General features: G+C 46.4%; 1 protein-coding gene across 2 annotated transcripts; it reads right to left on the reverse strand.

Moving 5' to 3' along the window:
• Window positions 1–417: 417 nt before the first annotated feature.
• On the reverse strand, window positions 418–14,421 carry LOC310756812 (E3 ubiquitin-protein ligase TRIM39-like). 2 transcript variants are annotated; one of them, XM_083601615.1, is made up of 10 exons: window positions 14,376–14,421; window positions 13,455–13,734; window positions 10,826–11,251; window positions 7,288–7,539; window positions 7,086–7,108; window positions 5,097–5,212; window positions 3,228–3,254; window positions 2,505–2,531; window positions 1,377–2,164; window positions 418–455 (listed from the first exon to the last, which is right to left on the reverse strand). In XM_083601615.1, the coding sequence occupies exons 3-9, from the start codon at window positions 11,237–11,239 to the stop codon at window positions 1,425–1,427; spliced, it is 1,599 nt and encodes a 532-aa protein (XP_083457741.1). In that variant the 5' UTR covers window positions 11,240–11,251; window positions 13,455–13,734; window positions 14,376–14,421; the 3' UTR covers window positions 418–455; window positions 1,377–1,424. The 2 variants fall into 2 exon arrangements, with proteins under 2 accessions (XP_083457741.1, XP_083457742.1); XM_083601616.1 differs by lacking the exons at window positions 418–455; window positions 14,376–14,421 and having other exon boundaries at window positions 460–2,164; window positions 13,455–13,937.
• Window positions 14,422–20,603: the final 6,182 nt, after the last annotated feature.

Raw genomic sequence — 20,603 nt, forward strand, 5'->3', positions numbered from 1 at the left:
CCCTCCTTACACCTAACCAGGATAGCCTGGCTTGATTTGAACACTTCCTGAAGCTGGGAACTAGGAATCTGGCACCCCAGTTTTACACCCACCAAACACTACCATAGCATAGGTTGACCTGCCAAACTTAGCTATGTCCCTGTGGCGTTTTCCCTCCTAGGTGTGTGACATCATACTGGGTCATAAGGAAAGGGTTAACTAATTGTAAAATGAATAATCAATAGGAACCCAAGGGGAGGAGTTAAGAGTTAGAGTTGTTAAGAAGTCAGTCTGAAGTTAGAGAAGGGAGAGGGAGGAAGTCGGTGGGTTGGGCAAGTTTGATGTGGGAGTGAGAGAATCTGTTAAGAGGAGTCAGTTAAACAGTTGAGATACAGTCAGAAGGTACTAGGAAGGTATAGGCCGGTAAAGAAACTAAGGTTAAGAAACTGACAAGAAAAATTATCTGAAACCACAAACTTGTTAATGCTTATAAAATAAACTTGTTTATTTGGTTTAATGTTAACAACTGTCTGGACTCAGTGTGTACCCAAAGTAACAGTTTGGTGGCAGCGGGAAAGCGGGCACAGGGATCAATAGATCGTCAAACGTCTGGGGAGCCTGTGTGATTGCCAGTCATGTCCCCTCATATTGGGAGGAAATAGGTAATCAAGCTTTTTGTTGTGTTCCAGCCTACCTCCGCTGAAGCTGTGAAGAGGGCTGAGCTGGTTGCTCCACAACATGGCTCTCACCAGCCACTCCTGTACCAATAACCTAGGAAGTCTCACCACTTTATAACTTGTTTTACTGCCTGTGCAACTTTCCTGACTGGTGTTTGGAAAAGCACATGAACTGGACCTTTGAAGAGTTTGTAAGTAAACTAATCTTTAACTTGCTAAACGTCTGGCCTTTTCCTAGGCTGGAGAAAGAGGGAAATTTTGGAATGGTTTATTTTAAAGGTGTAACAACATATATTTTCACATTTCACCTTGCTGCATATTTTGTTACTTTAAATCTCTGCTGGGGTTCTCACCAAGAGTCCTTGCCCCAAACATGATTCTTGGCATACAGGAATTCTCTTTTTTATACATTTTTGCCTGGCTGGGTTCATTTTTTTCCTGACAGGGTTTCTGCGCCTATAAAATCACACAAAAGTGGGGTTGGGGACTCAACACAGCAACTGTGTTGGGCCTGAATCTACTGAATCATTCTGTGTAACACAAAGAGCCTGTTCCTCTTTTTATTTTATCTCAATAAATGGTCATTTCAAAGGTACAGCCACACAAGGAAGACTCCAAAACCAGCCTACTTCATTTGCAGGTGGAATATTCCAAGATCTGCAATGAGGAACTGGAATCCTGCCATTTAGACTGTGGCCCCCCCTTGGCTTCTTATACAACTACAGAAGAGGAACGGGGAAACATGTGGTCCTCTCTGATGTTGCAGGATCAGAACTCCCACCATCCCTGATCAATGTGGAACGCTTCTGCGGCTGGTGGGTGTTGGAGTCTAACATCATCCAAGAACCACCGGTTCCCCGTCGCTGTTCTGGCGTTATCATTTCCGTTCATGGCAGCGGGTCTCCGAGGCCAGCACTTCAAAGCCGTCCCGCAGCTTCTCACTTGGAAAAAGGGCCGGAGCTTCTCCTCAGAGAACGACCCCGTGTGGTAGGTGAAAATCAAATCGTCGGTGTCGGCGTCCGAAAACTGCACCTGACCCCTTTCGTAATCCAGGGACACGCGGATCTTCTGGGGATCTTTCGCCAAGGCCAAAGGGGTTGGTGCAGGGAAGGTGAAAGCAAAGAACTGGCAAGGCGTAGAAGGGCTACGGGAAAACCTCCCCACCGCCCACACCCCTTCGTTCGTATGGGTGCAGATAACGCCTTTCCTCCTCATGGTGTCTCGGGCGACCCCCACGGCCCACATTGCCCTCCCCCAGGTTTCCACCTCCACCACCCACCAATGTTTCCCTGCCGTGAACCCCTCCTGGCCCAGCACACAGAGCTCCCCGTTAAATCTCTCGGGGTTGTCAGGGAGGTCCCCTGTCGCCCCTCTGTTGTTGCTCTTCTTCTTCTTCTTCTTCTTCTTCCCCCCCTTCCTCTTCTTCTCCACCTCCCACCACACACTCTTCAAATCCTCAGAGACGGTAAGGCAAGGGTGTGCGGTATTTGCATCGAGGGTGACATCCACTGCAGGAGAAAAGAGGGGAGAGGATGCCGGGTGGCGGTGTCAGGAGCGAGACGGAAGTAAATCACACGATCTGCGCAGGCTTGGCAGGGCGTCCGGCCTAATGAACACAGCAGCTCATCCCCGCTAGAGTCTTACTCCATGGATCTGTTTGCCAAGACTAAAAGCTCCACCTCCCCACAGCCTTCCACGTTCTCCCCTCTCCAGCATTTCCCCCAAAGCAATCTGAGACTAAGCCTTCATGGAGCCTGCTGCTGCTCCACTCATTTCAGCCCTCTTCTGGTCCTAAGAACCATCCAGTCTCTCCCACCCCCACGTTATCCAAATCATTCCCCGAGTTACCTTTGTTCAGGTCTTGCATCAGAGGAGCTGTTGCAGGGAGGAAAGAGTGACAAGTTTGGAGACAGATTAGCACTAAAACCAAAACAAACCCTCTCAAAGAATTGTAGAGTTGGAAGGGACTCTCCCTCAAGGAATGTCGACTAAAGCATCCATGACAGGTGCCCATCCAACCTCTGCTTAAATAACTCTAAGGCAGGAAAGCCCACCACCTTCTGAGATATGAAATGGATTACTTTATTTTCCCTTGTGATCTCCATGTTCCAAGATAATTTCCTTCGCTAAGGGAGCCTCACCTAGTGCCAACATTACAGGCACCAGGCAAAAACATTCCTCATTAACCCAGGCCTTTGACCATTAAATACTCTATGGTCTGTTAAAGCTCAGGGGGGACAGGGACCTGTTAATATTATTATTCTGCTTTTCTGCTTTGTATTATTATTATGCTTTGTATCAGGTTTTGTAAAATGTTTTTAATGTTGTACAACACCCTAGGATCTTTTGATAAAGCTCGACTATCCTAACATGTGTGTTGGCGCAATAAAAAAATCTCACGTTAAAGTGCAACTAAATTTAGCATTTTAACTGATTTTCTGTTGAAGGGATTCATTGCTGTGGGAAGCCCCCCTCCCCCCCTTTCTATGGACCACACAAATGGTTTCCTAGATGCAGCTGAGTGGCTCCCCCAAACACCCATCTTCCATCAAAAATGTCTGAGAGAATTACCTGTGTCTTGAACTTGCTCCAGAGACGCTGATGCAGAAGCAAAGACAGAAAAATAAATAAATCAGATAATATATACAGGAAGTTGTTTTGCAAACAAAGAATCAAAGCAGTTTCACATTCAGGTTCGCACTCCCTTAAACGGGATTGTCATTAAATTCAGTGGGGTTTACTTCTGAGTAGACACGTATAGGTCTGTGCTATTACATCAGCACTTTTTCGTGTAGATTTCTATACCATATGGTAAAGGCCAAAGCAGTTTCCAACCACAAACAACACACACACACACACACACACACACACACACACACACACACACACAATGAAGACCAGGTTAGTACTTAAAACCAGAGATCAAATATTTCAGAAACACCTTTTCTTAATTGCCTGTGTTAAGCTTGGAAGCACAGGAAAACAGGAAAGTTTTCATTGTGTCCAAAGGTTAAAAACAGCAGCCACCTCCAGGCCTCTATCTCTGCAGGACACATCCTCTACTAGTCATCTGCCCAGACACTGAGGTCCTCCTCCAAGGGCCTTCTGGCACTTCCCTCGCTGCGAGAATCCAAGTTACAGGGAACCAGGCAGAGGGCCTTCTCGGTAGTGGCACCCGCCCTGTGGAACGCCCTCCCACCAGATGTCAAAGAGATAAACAACTACTTGACTTTTAGAAGACATCTGAAGGCAGCCCTGTTTAGGGAAGCGTTTAATGTCTAATAGGTTATTGTATTTTAGTGTTTTGCTGGAAGCCGCCCAGAGTGGCTGGGGTAACCCAGCCAGATGGGCGGGGTATAAATAATAAATTATTATTATTCATCTAGGTTTTTTGCCTGGCTGGAATGTGCCACTCAACTCTGACCATGCCTGCCAGCATGTCTGGGGGATGGTTAGAAAAGAATCCACGAAGGTGTGTGGAAACTAGCCTTCTGTACCAACAGCAAGATTAACATTCATTGCTCTGCCTGCTTTTGCCTCTGGAAAGATGGCCGTAAGGGAGCGTGGCTCCTGGGCTGCCCCACCCGATTTAAAATTAAGATTAAGCTGCTTGCAATAATGTTTTGCTGCTTAAATTTGAAGGCCAGGTTAACGGCAAGGAGATGAAAGGGAAGTCACAAAGAGGACTTTGAAGCAGCAAGAGGCGACACTTTCCATGTGAATCGGGTGCATTTTCACTTATACTTAAGGTTCCCAAACAAATGATGTTGCTTCGATCTCTTGTTGACTAGGACAAACACTGTGTTCCGATGTCCCTCCTTGCAGAATAAGGTGGGCCTGGCTCTGAAAGTTTCTCTTCTTCAGCAAGAAATGGACAGCTTTCGGAATGGAATGGTGAGGGGGAGTTTTAAAAGTAAAGTCACTTATACACCAGTTTTTCCTCCTCAAAATGGCTTCCATGATATTATAAGCAGAACCTTGCTTCTCTGCTGATGCGGAACCAAAGGGGGAAAAGATTTTTTTTGAGATGTCTCCTCAGACATTCTGCGGAATCTCATAGGACAGGTTAAGGAGTGAGTTAATTCTCCGTAAGTTGGTACAAAATGCTTTTCTTTCCAGGATGCATCTGCAGAATACTCATGACTGTCTTATCTCTGTTCCTGTGTGGTCAGGAACGTAGTTCTGGCCTATACCATAAGCTCCAGTTACAGCATTCTGTGGTACTGTGTGGTGCAGAATTGTGGAGAAGGATTGTTGGAAGACAGAAATGGAAAGACTTGTGAAGAAGAAACAGAAGACTAAGCTTGCAGGGCTTTGAACTTGCACTTTAAGCAAGGACTATGAAAGCTGAAAGCCCTCTCTGGACTCAGAGGCCTTCTTGAAGCAACTGTGATTTGTGTTTACCAAGTAAAGCAAACCCTGCTATGCTTTTGGCGGTACCTTTATACTTCTCCGTAGCCTTTTCCAGCACAGAACTTTTCTCCACGGCGATTTTGAGCGTCTCGTCCCACCAGTGAGAAAGGTCCGATTCGTGCTCAGATGCTTTCTTCTCACACCTGGAAGGGAACGCGGTCAAGTTTAAATAACAGCAGCAGACTACAGCTCTTGAAACATTAAACGAGAGGGCTGAGCTCTTACTCAAGATGTACTTATCGGGAAGGTGCCCTAAACTACTGTTTCGCGGCCTGAGATCTTTTGAGCCAACTGCTTCTAATCCGGTCAAATTCATCCTGAACTGGAACAGCCTCCTCTATTTCCTCCTCTATCACCTTATAACCATCTAGATTGGTTATAAAAATTGCCTAGGAAGCTTGCAGGGAAGGGAGAAGCAAAGGCCCAGCGCCAAGAACGAAATACATGTGTCAAAGGATGAAGCAAACATCAACAGAGGTGTAGTTAAGATACTTGGGTGCAAGCAGGCCACACAAAGCACTTTGAAGCCCCAATAACCAGCTGATGGCACACACGTGGTTTAATTTCACACTGTGCAGGTGAAAACAAGCCCCATGACTATCAATCTCAGGTGACTGGCAGGTGGCCAGGACCACCCCCTGCCAGGATGGGGTCATGGGGGACAGGGAGAGGTAAAGACCTGGCCTAGACCCAGTCTCCCACACTTGCCTTAGGCAGGAGGACAATCTGATGTTTGCCACAGAAGGCAACTGGCCAATCGTTGGTGGATTTGCAGGGCTTCAAAGTGCTGAGTCACTGGACTGCAGGCGCCCCTTTTTTGGCAACCTGAGTCTTTACTCCGCAGGCGACAACAGGTATAAGAGCAGGTGGGCCTGGCCTGGCCAAAATGGAAGCACCAGCGCAGAAGAAAGCAGGGGCCGATTGCCCAGCGGCAGGGCAGGCACTTCACATGAACATGTCTGCATGTTCTTTCCATGGCAGCTTCAATAAAAAGGATCTCGAGTACAGTCGTACCTTGAATCTCAAACGCCTTGGCACCCGAAGAAATCAGCCCCCGAACAATCGAAATTTGGAAGTGAGTGTTCCGGGTTTTTGAACGATTTTGTTCCTGCAGCCAATCAGAAGCCGCACTTTGGTATCCGAATGTTTTGGAAGCCAAACAGACTTCCAGAAAAGATTCCATTCAACTTCCGAGGTACGACTGTATAGCAGAGGACTAAGTCTAAAGGTGAAGGGACGCAGGTGGCACTGTGGGTTAAACCACAGAGCCTGGGACTTGCCGATCAGAAGGTTGGTGATTCGAATCCCCACGACGGGGTGAGCTCCCATTGCTCGGTCCCTGCTCCTGCCAACCTAGCAGTTCGAAAGCACATCAAAGTGCAAGTAGATCAATAGGTACCGCTCTGGCGGGAAGGTAAATGGCGTTTCCGTGCGCTGCTCTGGTTCACCAGAAGCGGCTTAGTCATGCTGGCCACATGACCCGGAAGCTGTACGCCGGCTCCCTCGGCTAATAAAGCGAGATGAGCGCCGCAACCCCAGAGTTGTCTGCGACTGGACCTAATGGTCAGGGGTCCCTTTACCTTTAAGTCTAAAGGTAAAAAGGCCACTACCCCCTCCTAGGTATCTGAAGGGCATCTGATTGTGAGGTTGTAGAGAAGTCACCCTTTGCGGAGGAAATAAAACTCCAGAACCTTCAACTACTGCCGTTGGAAGGAAATGGTTTCTAACGACCGACTGTACTCCAGAGTGCCTTTATGTGGGCCTCTTTTACAGAAATCTGTCCCCCCTCCCACCCCCAAACGAAACCAAGGTTGTTTCACAGGGGGTGAAAAAGGAAGGAGTGTGAACAAGGCTAGATAGAAAGGGGATTGGAGAGAGAAAGACCAAATTAAAAGAGCAAAGAAATGAACCTCACGCAACGCTGAGGGAAACAGTATCGTTTGCTTTCCAGAAACACACCAAAGGGAGCAAATTTCTTCCACATGAAAGCAGAAAGGGTGTGTGTGAGCCACATACCTCGTTAAGGCTCTTCTGATGCCCTGAAAAATAAAAATAAAAGTGGGTGTCAATTACACAGGCAGGAAAAAACACTGGGCTGTTTTTCGTTCTAGTGAGAATTCCCCACCCCCACCGGCCTGTGGAAAACAAATGGATGGACACAGGATCATTTTCTTTTTCACTCAAGAGACCTGGAAGTCACCTTTTCATTAAGCCTCACCTGGAGGGATTCCTTCGGGGGCTGGAAGACGTGGTATGATGGCTGCACGTTTCTCGCCTCCGTCGCCACGATCAGGTTTCTGAGTCGGGAAAGCTCCCCAGAGAGTTCGGCAAAGTTTCCTTCACCCCTCCTCCAAATCTTTTTCTCCAGATCTCCCAGCTCACCTAGCCAGAGACGCTGTTTCGTCCGGAGAAATACCTGCATTTTCTGGAAGGCGGATCTGATTTTCTGCTTCTCTGCTTCTAACTGCGCCTGGGGAGGAAAGATTTCAAAGGAAGTGCAGAGGTGGAAAGTGAGAGTCAGCCGAGGGTCAGTTTAGGACCAGTGACTTTAACTATCCATCTCATCAACAGGTGGAGGCTCATCCAGACTCCCTTTGTGGCCCCGTATTCTGAAAAAGCTTATGTGGGTTATGTTAGACACTTAATGGGAAAATGTCCTGGTTGGTTTCTGGCCCCAGACTGGACAGCAATACATATTTTACTGGTATACTAGTAAATACGTGGGGACACGGGTGGTACTCTGGGTTAAACCACACAGCCTAGGACTTGCCGATCAGAAGGTCAGCGGTTCAAATCCCCGAAACGGGGTGAGCTCCCGTTGCTCGGTCCCTGCTCCTGCCAACCTAGCAGTTCAAAAGCACATCAAAGTGCAAGTACCACTCTGGCGGGAAGGTAAATGAAGTTTCCATGCGCTGTTCTGGTTCGCCAGAAGTGGCTTAGTCATGCTGGCCACATGACCCGGAAGCTGTTTGCGGACAAACACCGGCTCCCTCGGCCAATAAAGCGAGAGGAGCGCCGGAACCCCAGTCGGCCACGACTGGACCTAATGGTCAGGGGTCCCTTTACCTTTAGTAAATATGTATCTGAATTTTTCCCCTTCTTCATCATCAATGCTGTTCATAGTTATTCTTGAGCTAGCCTGCTTGGGCATGATAGGAGTTTCCCATTTTATTTTTCCAATTACTTTGCCTCTGTTGAGCTCAAGACTTCAGAGTTTTACTTAAAGACATATTTTTTCTTACTGTTTACCTGGACCCTACATCTTGGACTTTACCTCTTGGATTGATTTGATTTTGGGGTTGGTTTTCCCCAGCCTTAAGTTTAATCTGAACTGCCATACAAGTGGGAAACTTGATCCACGTTGCATATAATTAGTTGGCCTTGTGAAAGAGTTCAGGTGGGGTTGAGCATCCGTTGCCAGTTCTTTCGAAGGCATCTCGGAAAGAAGAGGCAGCAAAACTTAAACTGCACCTGAATTTTAATCCCGAACGCTGCAATCTTTGCATGCAACGGCTGTGTCACATTGTTTTAACACAACGCAACACATTCACATTTTTAACTTTTCCTGCAATCACGGCCTGTTCTACATTACAGTGGACACTCAGGTTGCGAATGTGATCCGTGCGGGAGGCACGTTCGCAACCCGCAGCAGCACGTCTGCGCGGGTTGCAATTCGGTGCTTCTGCGCAAAGCGTGATTTAGCGCTTCTGCGCATGCGCGACCGCCAAAACCTGGAAGTAACCCATTCCGGTACTTCCGGGTTTCAGCGCGTCCGTAACCCGAAAAAAACGCAACCTGAAGCGTCTGTAACCTGAGGTATGACTGTACTTTTCATTCAATCACCAAATTATGCTACCTGCGCAGGTCATGTTTTCTTAGATTTCCTTGCCTAAAACTTAAGCTAGTGCATTTTCTAGTTCTCTGAAATTTCTTACATATCATGTTTGCAGTGACATATAAAATCCTAGTTTAGGACCTGACTATTTGCTGGACTGTCTGCTCTCCCTGTATACACCAACCTTGTGTTTCAGACCAAGTGGAGTCTCTGTCTTACCAGTGCCAGCATTTGCAAAGGATAAAATATGTGAGTGGGTTTTATGCAGAACCTCCCAAATTCTGGAATGACCTCAGAGATCCAGTTGATGCCAACCCTGATGGGTTTTAGACATCTTGTAACGATTGACTTGATCATTTGGTTAAGGCTGGCCTAGGCAAACTCGGCCCTCCAGATGTTTTGGGACCACAACTCCCATCATCCCTAGCTAACAGGACCAGTGGTCAGGGATGATGGGAATTGTAGTCCCAAAACACCTGGAGGGTCAAGTTTGCCTATGCCCGGGTTAAGGTGACTACAAAGTCTTGCAGCTCTCACTGTGCTGTAAATCTGACCTATTGTGGTTTTATTCTGTGAAGCAATCACTTGGTCCCTTCTGGCCAAGCGGTATTGCTCCCTTGAACTTAAAAAAGAACCAGATATTCAATTGCGGGGGGATGCACATAACAGCAGGATATTTCTGTGGAAATAGAGCATTGCTTTGGAATTGGAAGAGCGGTGCCATCTTTGTGGGGTTTGCAGCCAAATCACAAATGCATGTTTTGCTAGGCGTGCAAAGGGCCAGTACACAGAGGGTTCTAAAACTTCCTAGAGAGGACATTATGTGCGCTCATTCCCTGGTCTCTTCTGGGTGGGAATTCTGTAACAAATGAAAAATATTTTATACTTCCTCCTGCCTCTTAGGAAACTCTCTATCTACCATGCTTCCAACACATACAGCTTATTTTGAAGCCAACTTTTGTATGCTGTACCTGATAATTTTTCTTACTTGTATTTGCTGTCTGCTTTGAAATGCAAGTAAACATTTTTTTGTTTATCTTACTAAAAACGTGTGGCTCATTCACTGCAATGGGGGTGAAGAGGGGGAGGTTAGCAGACCACAAATAAAAGGTATAAAAAGGAGGTCTGGATTTTGTTGAGATTACATCAGCCTCCTTCCCTGAGGTTAGAAATAAGAACAGTGAAAGGGACAGGATGGGCCACAGCGTATACCAGCATGGCAACTTCTGAGATTTTCTGACAGAGAAGAGATACGGATTATTAATGAGCTGGTTGTATGTAAAACTGAGGATTAAATCTGGTGAAATGTGAGGGGTGGGTGACGCTGGGAGATTTGCGGTGTGAGAGGCAGGGAATGCTATTATCAGAGGGAAGTGTTTCAAAATTGATTAATGGTTGTTATAGATAGATAAAAGAGGATTTTACTCAATTGTTATTTTGAGGACAGGTTATAACAAGGTATAAAATCCATACCACAAATAGGTAATTGAACAGGTGATGTGTAGGGCAATGGCATGAATGCATTTTGAAATGATAGTTGGAAAAGTTATTGTATTGGGAGCAGCAAAGAAGGGAGAAAAATAGAGGGGACAAGGCGGGGAGAGTCAGTTTTTAATTTTTTTAAAAATTTGGAGACAATTCTTTATAAATTATGGAAAGTCAAGAAAAATAACCGGCAAAAAGGTGTTTTAATATGCTTTAAAAAAAAATAAATCAAAACAGCGCGTTTACTTTTTGTATTTCTCCCACACGTATGGGATAAGAGGTTTGCGTTTTAATCTACAAATTTAATCCTTAATCCATCTCCTGCGTAATCTTTGCATGACCTTTTACTCCAGGGGCAACTCATAGGGCTGCACAGAACCCTCCAAAAAAGAGCCAGGGCGATTTCCTAGGACCACCTGCCATATCAATTTCTTACCTTGTATTTTACGGAGATCTTGCTTATAGAGGACGCAGTGTGGCCCTGGTCAGCATGCGACCGGTCCCAAACCACACCTCCTGGTGCCTGATCATCCCTCCCGAAGAATTTCGGGGGCTCCTGCTGCCTCTGGGGCTCTTCCCACTTTCTCTTCAATCCTTTCCTTTCCTGGAAGTTCCTGACGATCTCGACCATATTTGCCAGCTGACGGTTTGGCCTGAAGTTCTTTTGCTTGATCCTCTCTCGACACTGAGGGCAGCAGGAGTCTACATTGGGGTCCTCCCAAAGTTGGTCAAAGCAAGCTTGGCAGAAGTTGTGCCCGCAAGCGATTGTAACTGGGTCTATGAAGTACTCCAGGCAGATGGAACATGTCGCCTCCTCGCAGAGCCCCTCAATAGCACCCTCGGCTTCCATGGCTACCTCCCCCTGAAGCATAAGGACAAAATTATCAGTTTCATTTGAGATCTCCAATGCAGACTGCGTGTTTCCTTCTCTAGAACAACCAAGGGGAGTTGTGTTAGCTGGATGGAGCTAGGCTAGAGGATCCCCTTAATCAATCAGTGGTTTGTTTGTTTTTAAGAATAGGATTAGTAACTGCCTATGGGGCCTGTTTTAGGGACGCGGGTGGCGCTGTGGGTTAAACCACAGAGCCTAAGGCTTGCCGATCAAAAGGTCGGCGGTCCCAGCTCCTGCCAACCTAGCAGTTTGAAAGCACGTCAAAGTGCAAGCAGATAAATAGGTACCGCTCCGGCGGGAAGGTAAACGGTGTTTCCGTGCGCTGCTCTGGTTCGCCAGAAGCGGCTTAGTCATGCTGGCCACTAGTTTTGCTTGACTACTGTAATTCGCTCTACGTGGGGCTGCCCTTGAAGCTGTCCCAGAAACTCCAGTGGGTGCAGAATGCTGCAGCGAGGCTCCTCACAGGGTCTCTGCCATGGGAGCATATTCACCCAGTGCTTTTCCAGCTGCACTGGCTCCCGGTGGAGTACAGGGTCAGGTTCAAGGTGCTGGTTTTGACCTTTAAAGCCCTTCATGGCCTAGGACCCTCGTACCTACGGGACCGCCTCTCCTGGTATGGCCCATGGAGAACCTTAAGGTCCATAAATAGCAACACCCTAGAGGTCCCGGGCCCAAAGGAAGTTAGATTAGCTTCAACCAGAGCCAGGGCCTTCTCAACACTGGCTCCGGCCTGGTGGAACGCTCTGCCTCATGAGACCAGGGCCCTGCAGGATCTGATTTCTTTCTGCAGGGCCTGTAAGACAGAGTTGTTCCGCCTGGCCTTTGGCTTAGAATCAGTTTGATTCCCTCCCCCTCTTTCTTTTTCCTTTCTCCTCCTGTGAAGAGGCTGCATCCTAATGTTTTAATGTTGTATTTTAATCTTGTTTTTTAAATCGCATTTTAATCAACTTGTTTTTATTATTGGTTGTTAGCTGCCCTGAGCCCGGTCTTGGTTGGGGTATAAATAAATTATTATTATTTTGACCCGGAAGCTGTATGCTGGCTCCCTCGGCCAGTAAAGTGAGATGAGGGCCGCAACCCCAGAGTCGTCCGCGACTGGACCTAACGGTCAGGGGTCCCTTTACATTTACCTATGGGGCCTGTTTTAGTACAACACCTGGCAAAACATAGGATTAATTTGTTAGCTCATTCCAGTCCCAAACCATTTCGGAATGGCAAGGAAACCTGTTGCTAGTTAAACCAGGATCCTCCAAAATAATGTGGGCAACACATCTAGCCCCCAAACATACAGGTGAAACCTCCAACCCCACCGCCCCATTTTGTGAGACGCCTGGAGATTTCCCTGATCCTAAACCACAGGTTCCTCTTAGCCAGGGGTCAGCAAACTTTTTCAGCAGGGGGCCGGTCCACTGTCCATAAGACCTTGTAAGAGGCCGGACTATATTTTGGAAAAAAAATATGAACAAATTCCTATGCCCCACAAATAACCCAGAGATGCATTTTAAATAAAAGGACACATTCTACTCGTGTAAAAACACGCTGATTCCCGGATTGTCTGCGGGCCGGATTTAGAAGGCAATTGGGCCAGATCTGGCCCCCGGGCCTTAGGTTGCCTACCCATGCTCTTAGCCTTTGCCTGTCTCTGAATCAAAGAGCGAAAAAGCCGTTTCTCAAATTAGGACATGGGCAGAGCAGGATCTACTAGTTGATTTGAAGTAGATGGGCAAATATTTCAAGATCCAAACTGTTTAATGATGACCCACTCCAAATTAAACTAATGAACTGGGGGGGGGGGAGCTGCCAGGAGCTGGAATAATCAGGAACAGATCTCTAGATAGAAAGCCCATGTGGTCTATTCCGCACTGAAACTCCAGAACTGCTTTCTACCTGCTGCAATGGTATTTCTTTATGCTCTTTATCTTTAGTTTTTTTAATATTAGAAATATATATATATATATAAAAGTCAATCCCACAAATCTTCTGACGTGGGTGGGGGGAGAGGAGAAAAAACTCAAGGCCAAGGAACAAACCCACCTCCCCCTTTGCATTTTAGACCACCTTTCTGTTCCAGTATTTTAAAGTTGCAAACCGCCCAGGCAGGAATGAAGGACATAAATGAAATAAATATTAATTTAAAAAATCTCTTTCGCGAGCACGCAACGCCGGTTCTCACCTGTCCTGCGCGCTGCAGCTAGAGTCTCGTGGGAGCGCACAGAGGATCCGGGATCCGCTCGGAAAGTTCGGACGTTCCCTCCGCCTGCGATTGGCCAGGGCAGCCGAGCTCTCCCGACGTTCCAAGCGGCCCCTCGCCCAATCAGGTGAGAGAGTGGGAGGCGCGGCGCGCTGGGTGGTCCAGGGCGAAAGCACATGGGCGGCAGCAGCAATAGCAGCCCAGCTTTCCGCTTCGGCCCCGGGCGCTGGTTACCCAGGGGGCTGCCTGGTGTGGGGCAGGGCTGTATACGCACGAGAAACGGAAGCCCCCGCTTTAAGAGCTGCAACGATTCCACCCACTGTATTTCGCTTAAGCATATAACCCGATTCCCAAAGGGCGGAGGCGCTTTGCACATGCTCAAGGGCGCTAGTGCTTTCCCCTAGGGATCCACATAGGGGCTCAAGGCTAATACCGAGCGCAGATTTGGAGAATCGGGGAGGCTTACTGGCACATGGAAGCTCAATAAAATAGCAGGGTTTGGGGTTTTTTTTTGCACAAACACGCTTTTAACTGAGCCGCTCTCCTGGCTGCAAGGCGGATCCGCATGGCTGTGTTTTTTGCCCCCTATTTTCCTGCTAACTCGAGACGCCATGTGGGGGGTGGGGAAATTAAAATGATGAGAAGCTTTGCACCCAAACCTCCTTGCCTAATTTACTGCTTCTCCATCCCATAATGAGTCAGGGAGAAAATAAAAATAAAGATTTATTTAATAAACATTTAAAAAATAAAAATAAAGGGTGTCTGCCTTTGATAATAAGTAGTTTTTCAGCACCTCGCACGCTGCCTTCTTTGCATAGGACAAAAGAGAGCGCACGAAGAATGATGCTTTTAAAAAGCTACACTTTTCCCGCCCCGCTTTTATACAGCCGAGCGAAGCCAAACCTTTGCGCTCGATGTTAGTTCGGATAGCGAGTAAACTGCCGCGCTACCTGCCTCTTCCCATTGGTCGCAAAGGGCTCAGCCTGGGGAGTTCGAACTCCGTCGCCCAATCAGGGACGGCGGGGGCGGGGCAGAGCAAATGTTAACTTTTCCCGTGCCGCGTGCGGTACTTTCAGTGATGTTTGCAAAAGTTTTTTTGGAGGGGAGGGGCGCCCAGCAATCCCCCAGGCTATCATTTATTTCCTTAAATCCCACCTTCCTTCCATCGTTGAATTGTAGAGCTGGAAAGGGGCAATAGGGTCATCTAGTCCAACCCCCTGCAGGAATTTTTTTTTTTGCTCAAGTTGGACTCGAACCCACAACCTGAGATTGAGTGTCATACACTACTGACTGCACTATATCCTGTACATTCCTTTCATGCCAGGCCTTTAGCTGAGTAACATTTTATGTTCTTTTCAGAGTCGGAAGGGATCCCAAGGATCATCTAGTCAACCCCCCTGCAATGCAGGAATATGCAGCCGTCTCATACAGGGATCAAACCTGCAACTTTGGTGTTATCAGCACCACGCTCAAACCAACTGAGCATGTGTTTGTGTGGGGAGTGTTGCAGAAAACACCCCTCCCCCAATCATGAAGGAGCGTCTCCACCCCCATCGTTCAGCCCGGACACTGAGATCCAGCACCAAGGGCCTTCTGGCGGTTCCCTCATTGCGAGAAGCGAGGTTACAGGGAACCAGACAGAGGGCCTTCTTGGTAGCGGCGCCCACCCTGTGGAACACCCTCCCTTCAGATGTGAAGGAAATAAGTAGCTATCCTATCTTTAAAAGACATCTGAAGGCAGCCCTGTTCAGGGAAGTTTTTAATATTTAACACTGTATTGTTTTTAATACTTGATTGGGAGCCGCCCAGAGTGGCTGGGGAAACTCGGTCAGATGGGCGGGGTATAAATAATAAATTAATATTATTATTATTATTCAGTTGATACAAACACGACACTCACACACGACATACGCGACGCTTCTGTTATAAATTCATAGAAAATCACCCATACATCGGATCTGCACCGTTCCGCTTTTATTTTACACCATGAAGGAAGGACTATCAAAGGGGGGAGACTTGACACAAGGCAGCCAAGCCCTACCCAGCTGGCATGACAACCTTGATGATCCTAGACAAGATCAAAACAAAAAAAATTTTTTTTTTTCCAGTAGCACCTTAAAGACCAACTAAGTTAGTTCTTGGTATGAGCTTTCGTGTGCATGCACACTTCTTCAAATACACACTGAAGAATCTGAAGAAGTGTGCATGCACACGAAAGCTCATACCAAGAACTAACTTAGTTGGTCTTTAAGGTGCTACCGGAAGGAAAAAAATTTTTTTGTTTTGACTATGGCAGACCAACATGGCTACCTATCTGTAACTGAAGAATCTGAAGAAGTGTATCTGAAGAAGTGTGCATGCACACGAAAGCTCATACCAAGAACTAACTTAGTTGGTCTTTAAGGTGCTACTGGAAGAAAAAAAAATTTTTTTTTTGTTTTGACTATGGCAGACCAACACAGCTACCTATCTGTAACTAGACAAGATCATTACACTCACAAAGGACCTGCATATGGGAGTGGATTCAGCACGGACTGAAACAAAGGACAGTAATCAGCTCTTCCCTCTGGAGACAGGAAACTGCAAACTCCCCTTTGTCACCTGGAAAGTACTCATGGGGAGGGGGGAAGGAGGAAACGGCCAGGTGACAGGACACTCAGGTTACCCCCACAACTCCTCCCTCAACCCCTTCTTTTTTGTGATGTGTCAATGATGTAGTTGTGATGTAGTTTTAGGGGTGTAGCATGAGGGATTAGTAGCTAATAAAATTTGGGGTCTCCTTTTGTTCAGGGCTTCCATCTTGTTCCACCTGGTGGCAGGTGGGAGTCCTGTCGCGACAGTCTGCAATAAAGACCAAGCCTACTGGCTGCTGTTTTGCTCTGGTATTCCTGGCTGGTGTCCTTGGTTTTTTTGTCCAAGGGAGCCCTCAGATTTCTCCGTTAACAGTTGGGAGGGGGGTGTTACTGGCTTCTCTCGTTCTGGTTTTTATTATCCATTTTGTGTTTTTGTATTTACGGCCCTGAGATCTTTGGGTGAAGGGCAGTGTACACATTTTATTAATAATAATAATAATAATGTACGTCAGCTGCTCTTGTAAAAGCATTTTATCAATGCATGTGACATCCCGCCCCCCCCCAAATGCTTTCTCCACCCCCATGCAAAGGAAGCATTCTGTTATGTATTAACATCTGGGTGCTGCCCCATAAACGAACAAGAACAATTGCTTTGCTGTGGTGTTGGTGCACAGCAAATTTGTTCACTTCCTCTATACTTGTCAGTCTTTCCCTCTGTAGGATTTTTGTTTTGTGTTTATAATGAGACCCCTTGAAAAAACACGTAAACGTAATAGGCTGTATAATAACAATTGTAAAGTTATTTACTGGAAACTACTTCTCAAAATAACAATTGTAAAGTTATTTACTAGAAACTACTTCTCAAAATGGGACGCGGGTGGCGCTGTGGGTTAAACCACAGAGCCTAGGACTTGCCAATCAGAAGGTCAGCAGTTCGAATCCCTGCGACGGGGTGAGCTCCCGTTGCTCGGTCCCTGCTCCTGCCAACCTAGCAGTTCAAAAGCACATCAAAGTGCAAGTAGATAAATAGGTATCGCTCTGGCGGGAAGGTAAACGGCGTTTCCATGCGCTGCTCTGGTTCGCCAGAAGCGGCTTAGTCATGCTGGCCACATGACTGTGCTGTGCGCCGGCTCCCTCGGCCAATAAAGCGAGATGAGCGCCGCAACCCCAGAGTCGGCCACGACTGGACCTAATGGTCAGGGGTCCCTTTACCTTTACCTTACTTCTCAAAATTAGATACAGCTTCTCATAATGTCAAAATCAACATCGTGACACAACATATTAAAATATAGCTTATTCAGTTAACCACCAAGTCCAATATGTACAAAATGCGATTCCTATTTTGACAGTCCCGTAGTACATTCATTTCCAATTTCTTCATCTTCTCTTGTATTTTTCTGTCTGGCGTATTCCTTAGAAGAGTACCATGAAATAGTCTTGTAAGTGTTTAATGAAGATGATAAAGCTGGTAGACATAAGAAACTGCCACTGGTAGATGCTGGCAAAGGACTGACAAAATAGGAATCACATTTTGTACACACTGGACTTGGTGGTTAACTGAATAAGCTATATTTTAATATGTTATGTCACAATGTTGATCTTGACCTTATGAGAAGCTATATCTAATTTTGAGAAGTAGTTTCTAGTAAATAACTTTACAATTGTTATTATACAGCCTATTACGTTTACGTGTTTTTTCAAGTGGATTTGCATAATATAGGCATTCTGGTGGTTTTGATTTATAATGAAATCCCGTGCCACTCGGTTTGAATACACAGACCTGAGATCTCGCCTTCTGAAGCACACAAGCACTGAGAAATAGGACAAGTTTGGATGATTTTAAAAAGCTTTATTGTAACATAATTTAACGAGAAAATAAAGTGCAAGAGGAAAAATAACAGAAGGCAAACACATACAAAAACTATTGCGACTCTAGGTCCAGGTCTTCCTTGCCAGCTTACTCATCACTTCTCCCTCAGTCTACCTCACCTCCTGCCGATTCGCTCCCCAGGCTGCTAACTGTCCTTCAGAGATAGCCTTTCATCCTGTCCTTCAATCTCTTTTTCCAAACAAGAACCCTGACGTTATCCTGTACCATAAATACACATCTATCTGGCCTTGCTCTGCTGTCCTTTCAGATATTATCTAAGAAAGCAGTTTCTGTATGTGAAACCTTCGCCAAGCATTTTGTATGTCCCTCGATAAACTTCTGCTTTTAGCTGTAATATGGTGTGTCTTATGATTGCATGTCTTGAACCCTTTTGTCAGCTATTTATGAATATGAATATTGCATAACCCAAATGCACCCCGCATAACATGTGACTGTTACCTAAAAATGCTAAATGTACCACTTAAAAGTTTGACAATTAAAGTATTGTGTTTTTTAAGACCCACATCTTTGGCTGAATTTATATTACTCTGTTCCATTCCACAGAACGGTTTTACCTGAATTATTTCTTTTTTGATAGCTGCAATGGCTTTGCCTTTTATAGCTGTATATTACATTGCCATAACCCACACCAGGACCCTGTGGTGAAGGAGAGGTAAGAAATCTTATACAATAAAATGCAATAAAAATAATTTAAAGATGGCAGTGTTGCTGTGAAGCTTCTTGTAGTCATCCTTTTTATTTTGCAGTTTCATAAAATGAGAGGGGTGGGAAGAGGGAATGAATAGGCACATTACAAGTGAGGGATGTTGCTTGAATTACTCCAAGCGGGGCCTATAGATTCACTCCTATGCAGGGAAAAAGTGCTGGAAATAAGCAGCAATCAGTGAAAAAAACTCAAAACTGTCAAGGTCAGAAGCTTTCTTTCATTGCAATGTTTTGAAATAATCATTCCCTCAACCCCAAAGGGTTTTTAAAAAGCTAAGTAATGATTAGAATTAATTCTAATTAATTCAGAGGGTTCCAGAAGCTTCTCTGTGTGAAAGAAACAAGCAGGAGGCTCATGATGTTCGAGTTATTCCTTCAGAGAAGCTGAGTACAGATGGCTTAAACTGGTTCTGTTATCTCTTTCTGTCAAGGTCATAGTTAGGTAGGTAGCCATGTTGGTCTGTGTCGAAACAAAATAAAAAAAATTCCTTCCAGTAGCACCTTAGAGACCAACTAAGTTAGTTATTGGTATAACCCTTTCCGGTACTTCTGGGTCGCCGCAGGACGCAACCTGAAAACGTGCAACCTCAAGCAAACGTAACATGAGGTATGTCTGTATAAGTTATTGTAAGTTTAAGTTAAGTCTGCCGCAACTGGATTTCTTATGGACAGTGCCAGCCCTGAATGTATTGGATTTGTGACCATTCTGTTCATTTGCCTTCAGTAGCAGTAAAGCTCTGCTGGATGAAACATTAATTGCCTCTGGTCTATTTCTGGGAATACTGCAATGTGTTTAAGTTTTTTACTCTGCTAACTATATATTGGAATCTGCCCTGGATCAATATTGAGTAGAATTTCATGATAGAGACCTCACTGATGTGGACCAAAGGAAAGCAGAGCAATATGTTTGGCACCAGCTTGTATTGAAGTTGCCAGGAGGCAGCTCACAAGGCGCCATCCAATCATCTTGGGGACTCTACTCCGGATTTGAGCAGGGTCTACTCCTTAATCCTGTCTTCTCCCAAAGATCTCCCGCAAGGCAGTAGAGGTTTAGGGTTAGAGTTCTCCTAGATGGGCTCTCTTCCCAGGATGATGAGCCCCACCTGCCCCCTGCTTTCCTCTACAGCACGGGCAGAAACCACCTTCTTGACCACTGGATCCACTCTTGGTCTCGTCTGCTCAATCCACTGGAGCCTGCCTTCACGTGCAGGAGAAGTCCCTAACTCACCGAGGGTTTGAGGCCCATCAGCTCTCCTCACCTGGTTTTTAGTCAACCGGTTGAAGCCGTTCTTGGGGTGTGGCAACTGTCCCAGGTTGACAGCTTTTAGGAGGCACAGGTGAGAGTTGAGTGCAGGGTGGGGACCAAAGTTGACAGCCCCCCTGGGACATAGCTTTTCATGTCCCAGGATCAATACCCCTTTTAATAAGCAGTCATACCTCTTGTTACGTTTGCTTCATGTTACGCTTTTTCAGGTTGTGTCCCGCGGTGACCCGGAAGTACCGGAAAGGGTTACTTACCTCTCTCACCCTGACCTAGCCACTGTGATCCACGCGATGGTCACCTCCAGACTGGATTATTGTAACTCGCTCTACGTGGGGCTGTCCTTGAGACTGACCCAGAAACTCCAGCGGGTGCAGAATGCCGCGGCGAGACTCCTTACGGGGATCACATTCACCCAGTGCTATACCAGCTGCACTGGCTCCCGGTGGAGTACAGGATCAGGTTTAAGGTGCTGGTTTTAACCTTTAAAGCCCTATACGGCCTAGGACCCTCGTGACTCTCCTGGTATGTCCCACAGAGGACCTTACGGTCTTCAAATAAAAACATCTTGCAGATCGCGGGCCGTAGGGAGGTTAGGCTGGCCTCAACCAGAGCCAGGGTTTTTTCGGCTGTGGCTCCGATCTGGTGGAACGCTCTGTCCCAAGAGACTAGGGCCCTGCGAGACTTGACATCTTTCCGCA

This window comes from Podarcis filfolensis (genome assembly GCF_964270895.1).
Source record: "Podarcis filfolensis genome assembly, chromosome: 2".
NCBI lineage: Eukaryota > Metazoa > Chordata > Lepidosauria > Squamata > Lacertidae > Podarcis > Podarcis filfolensis.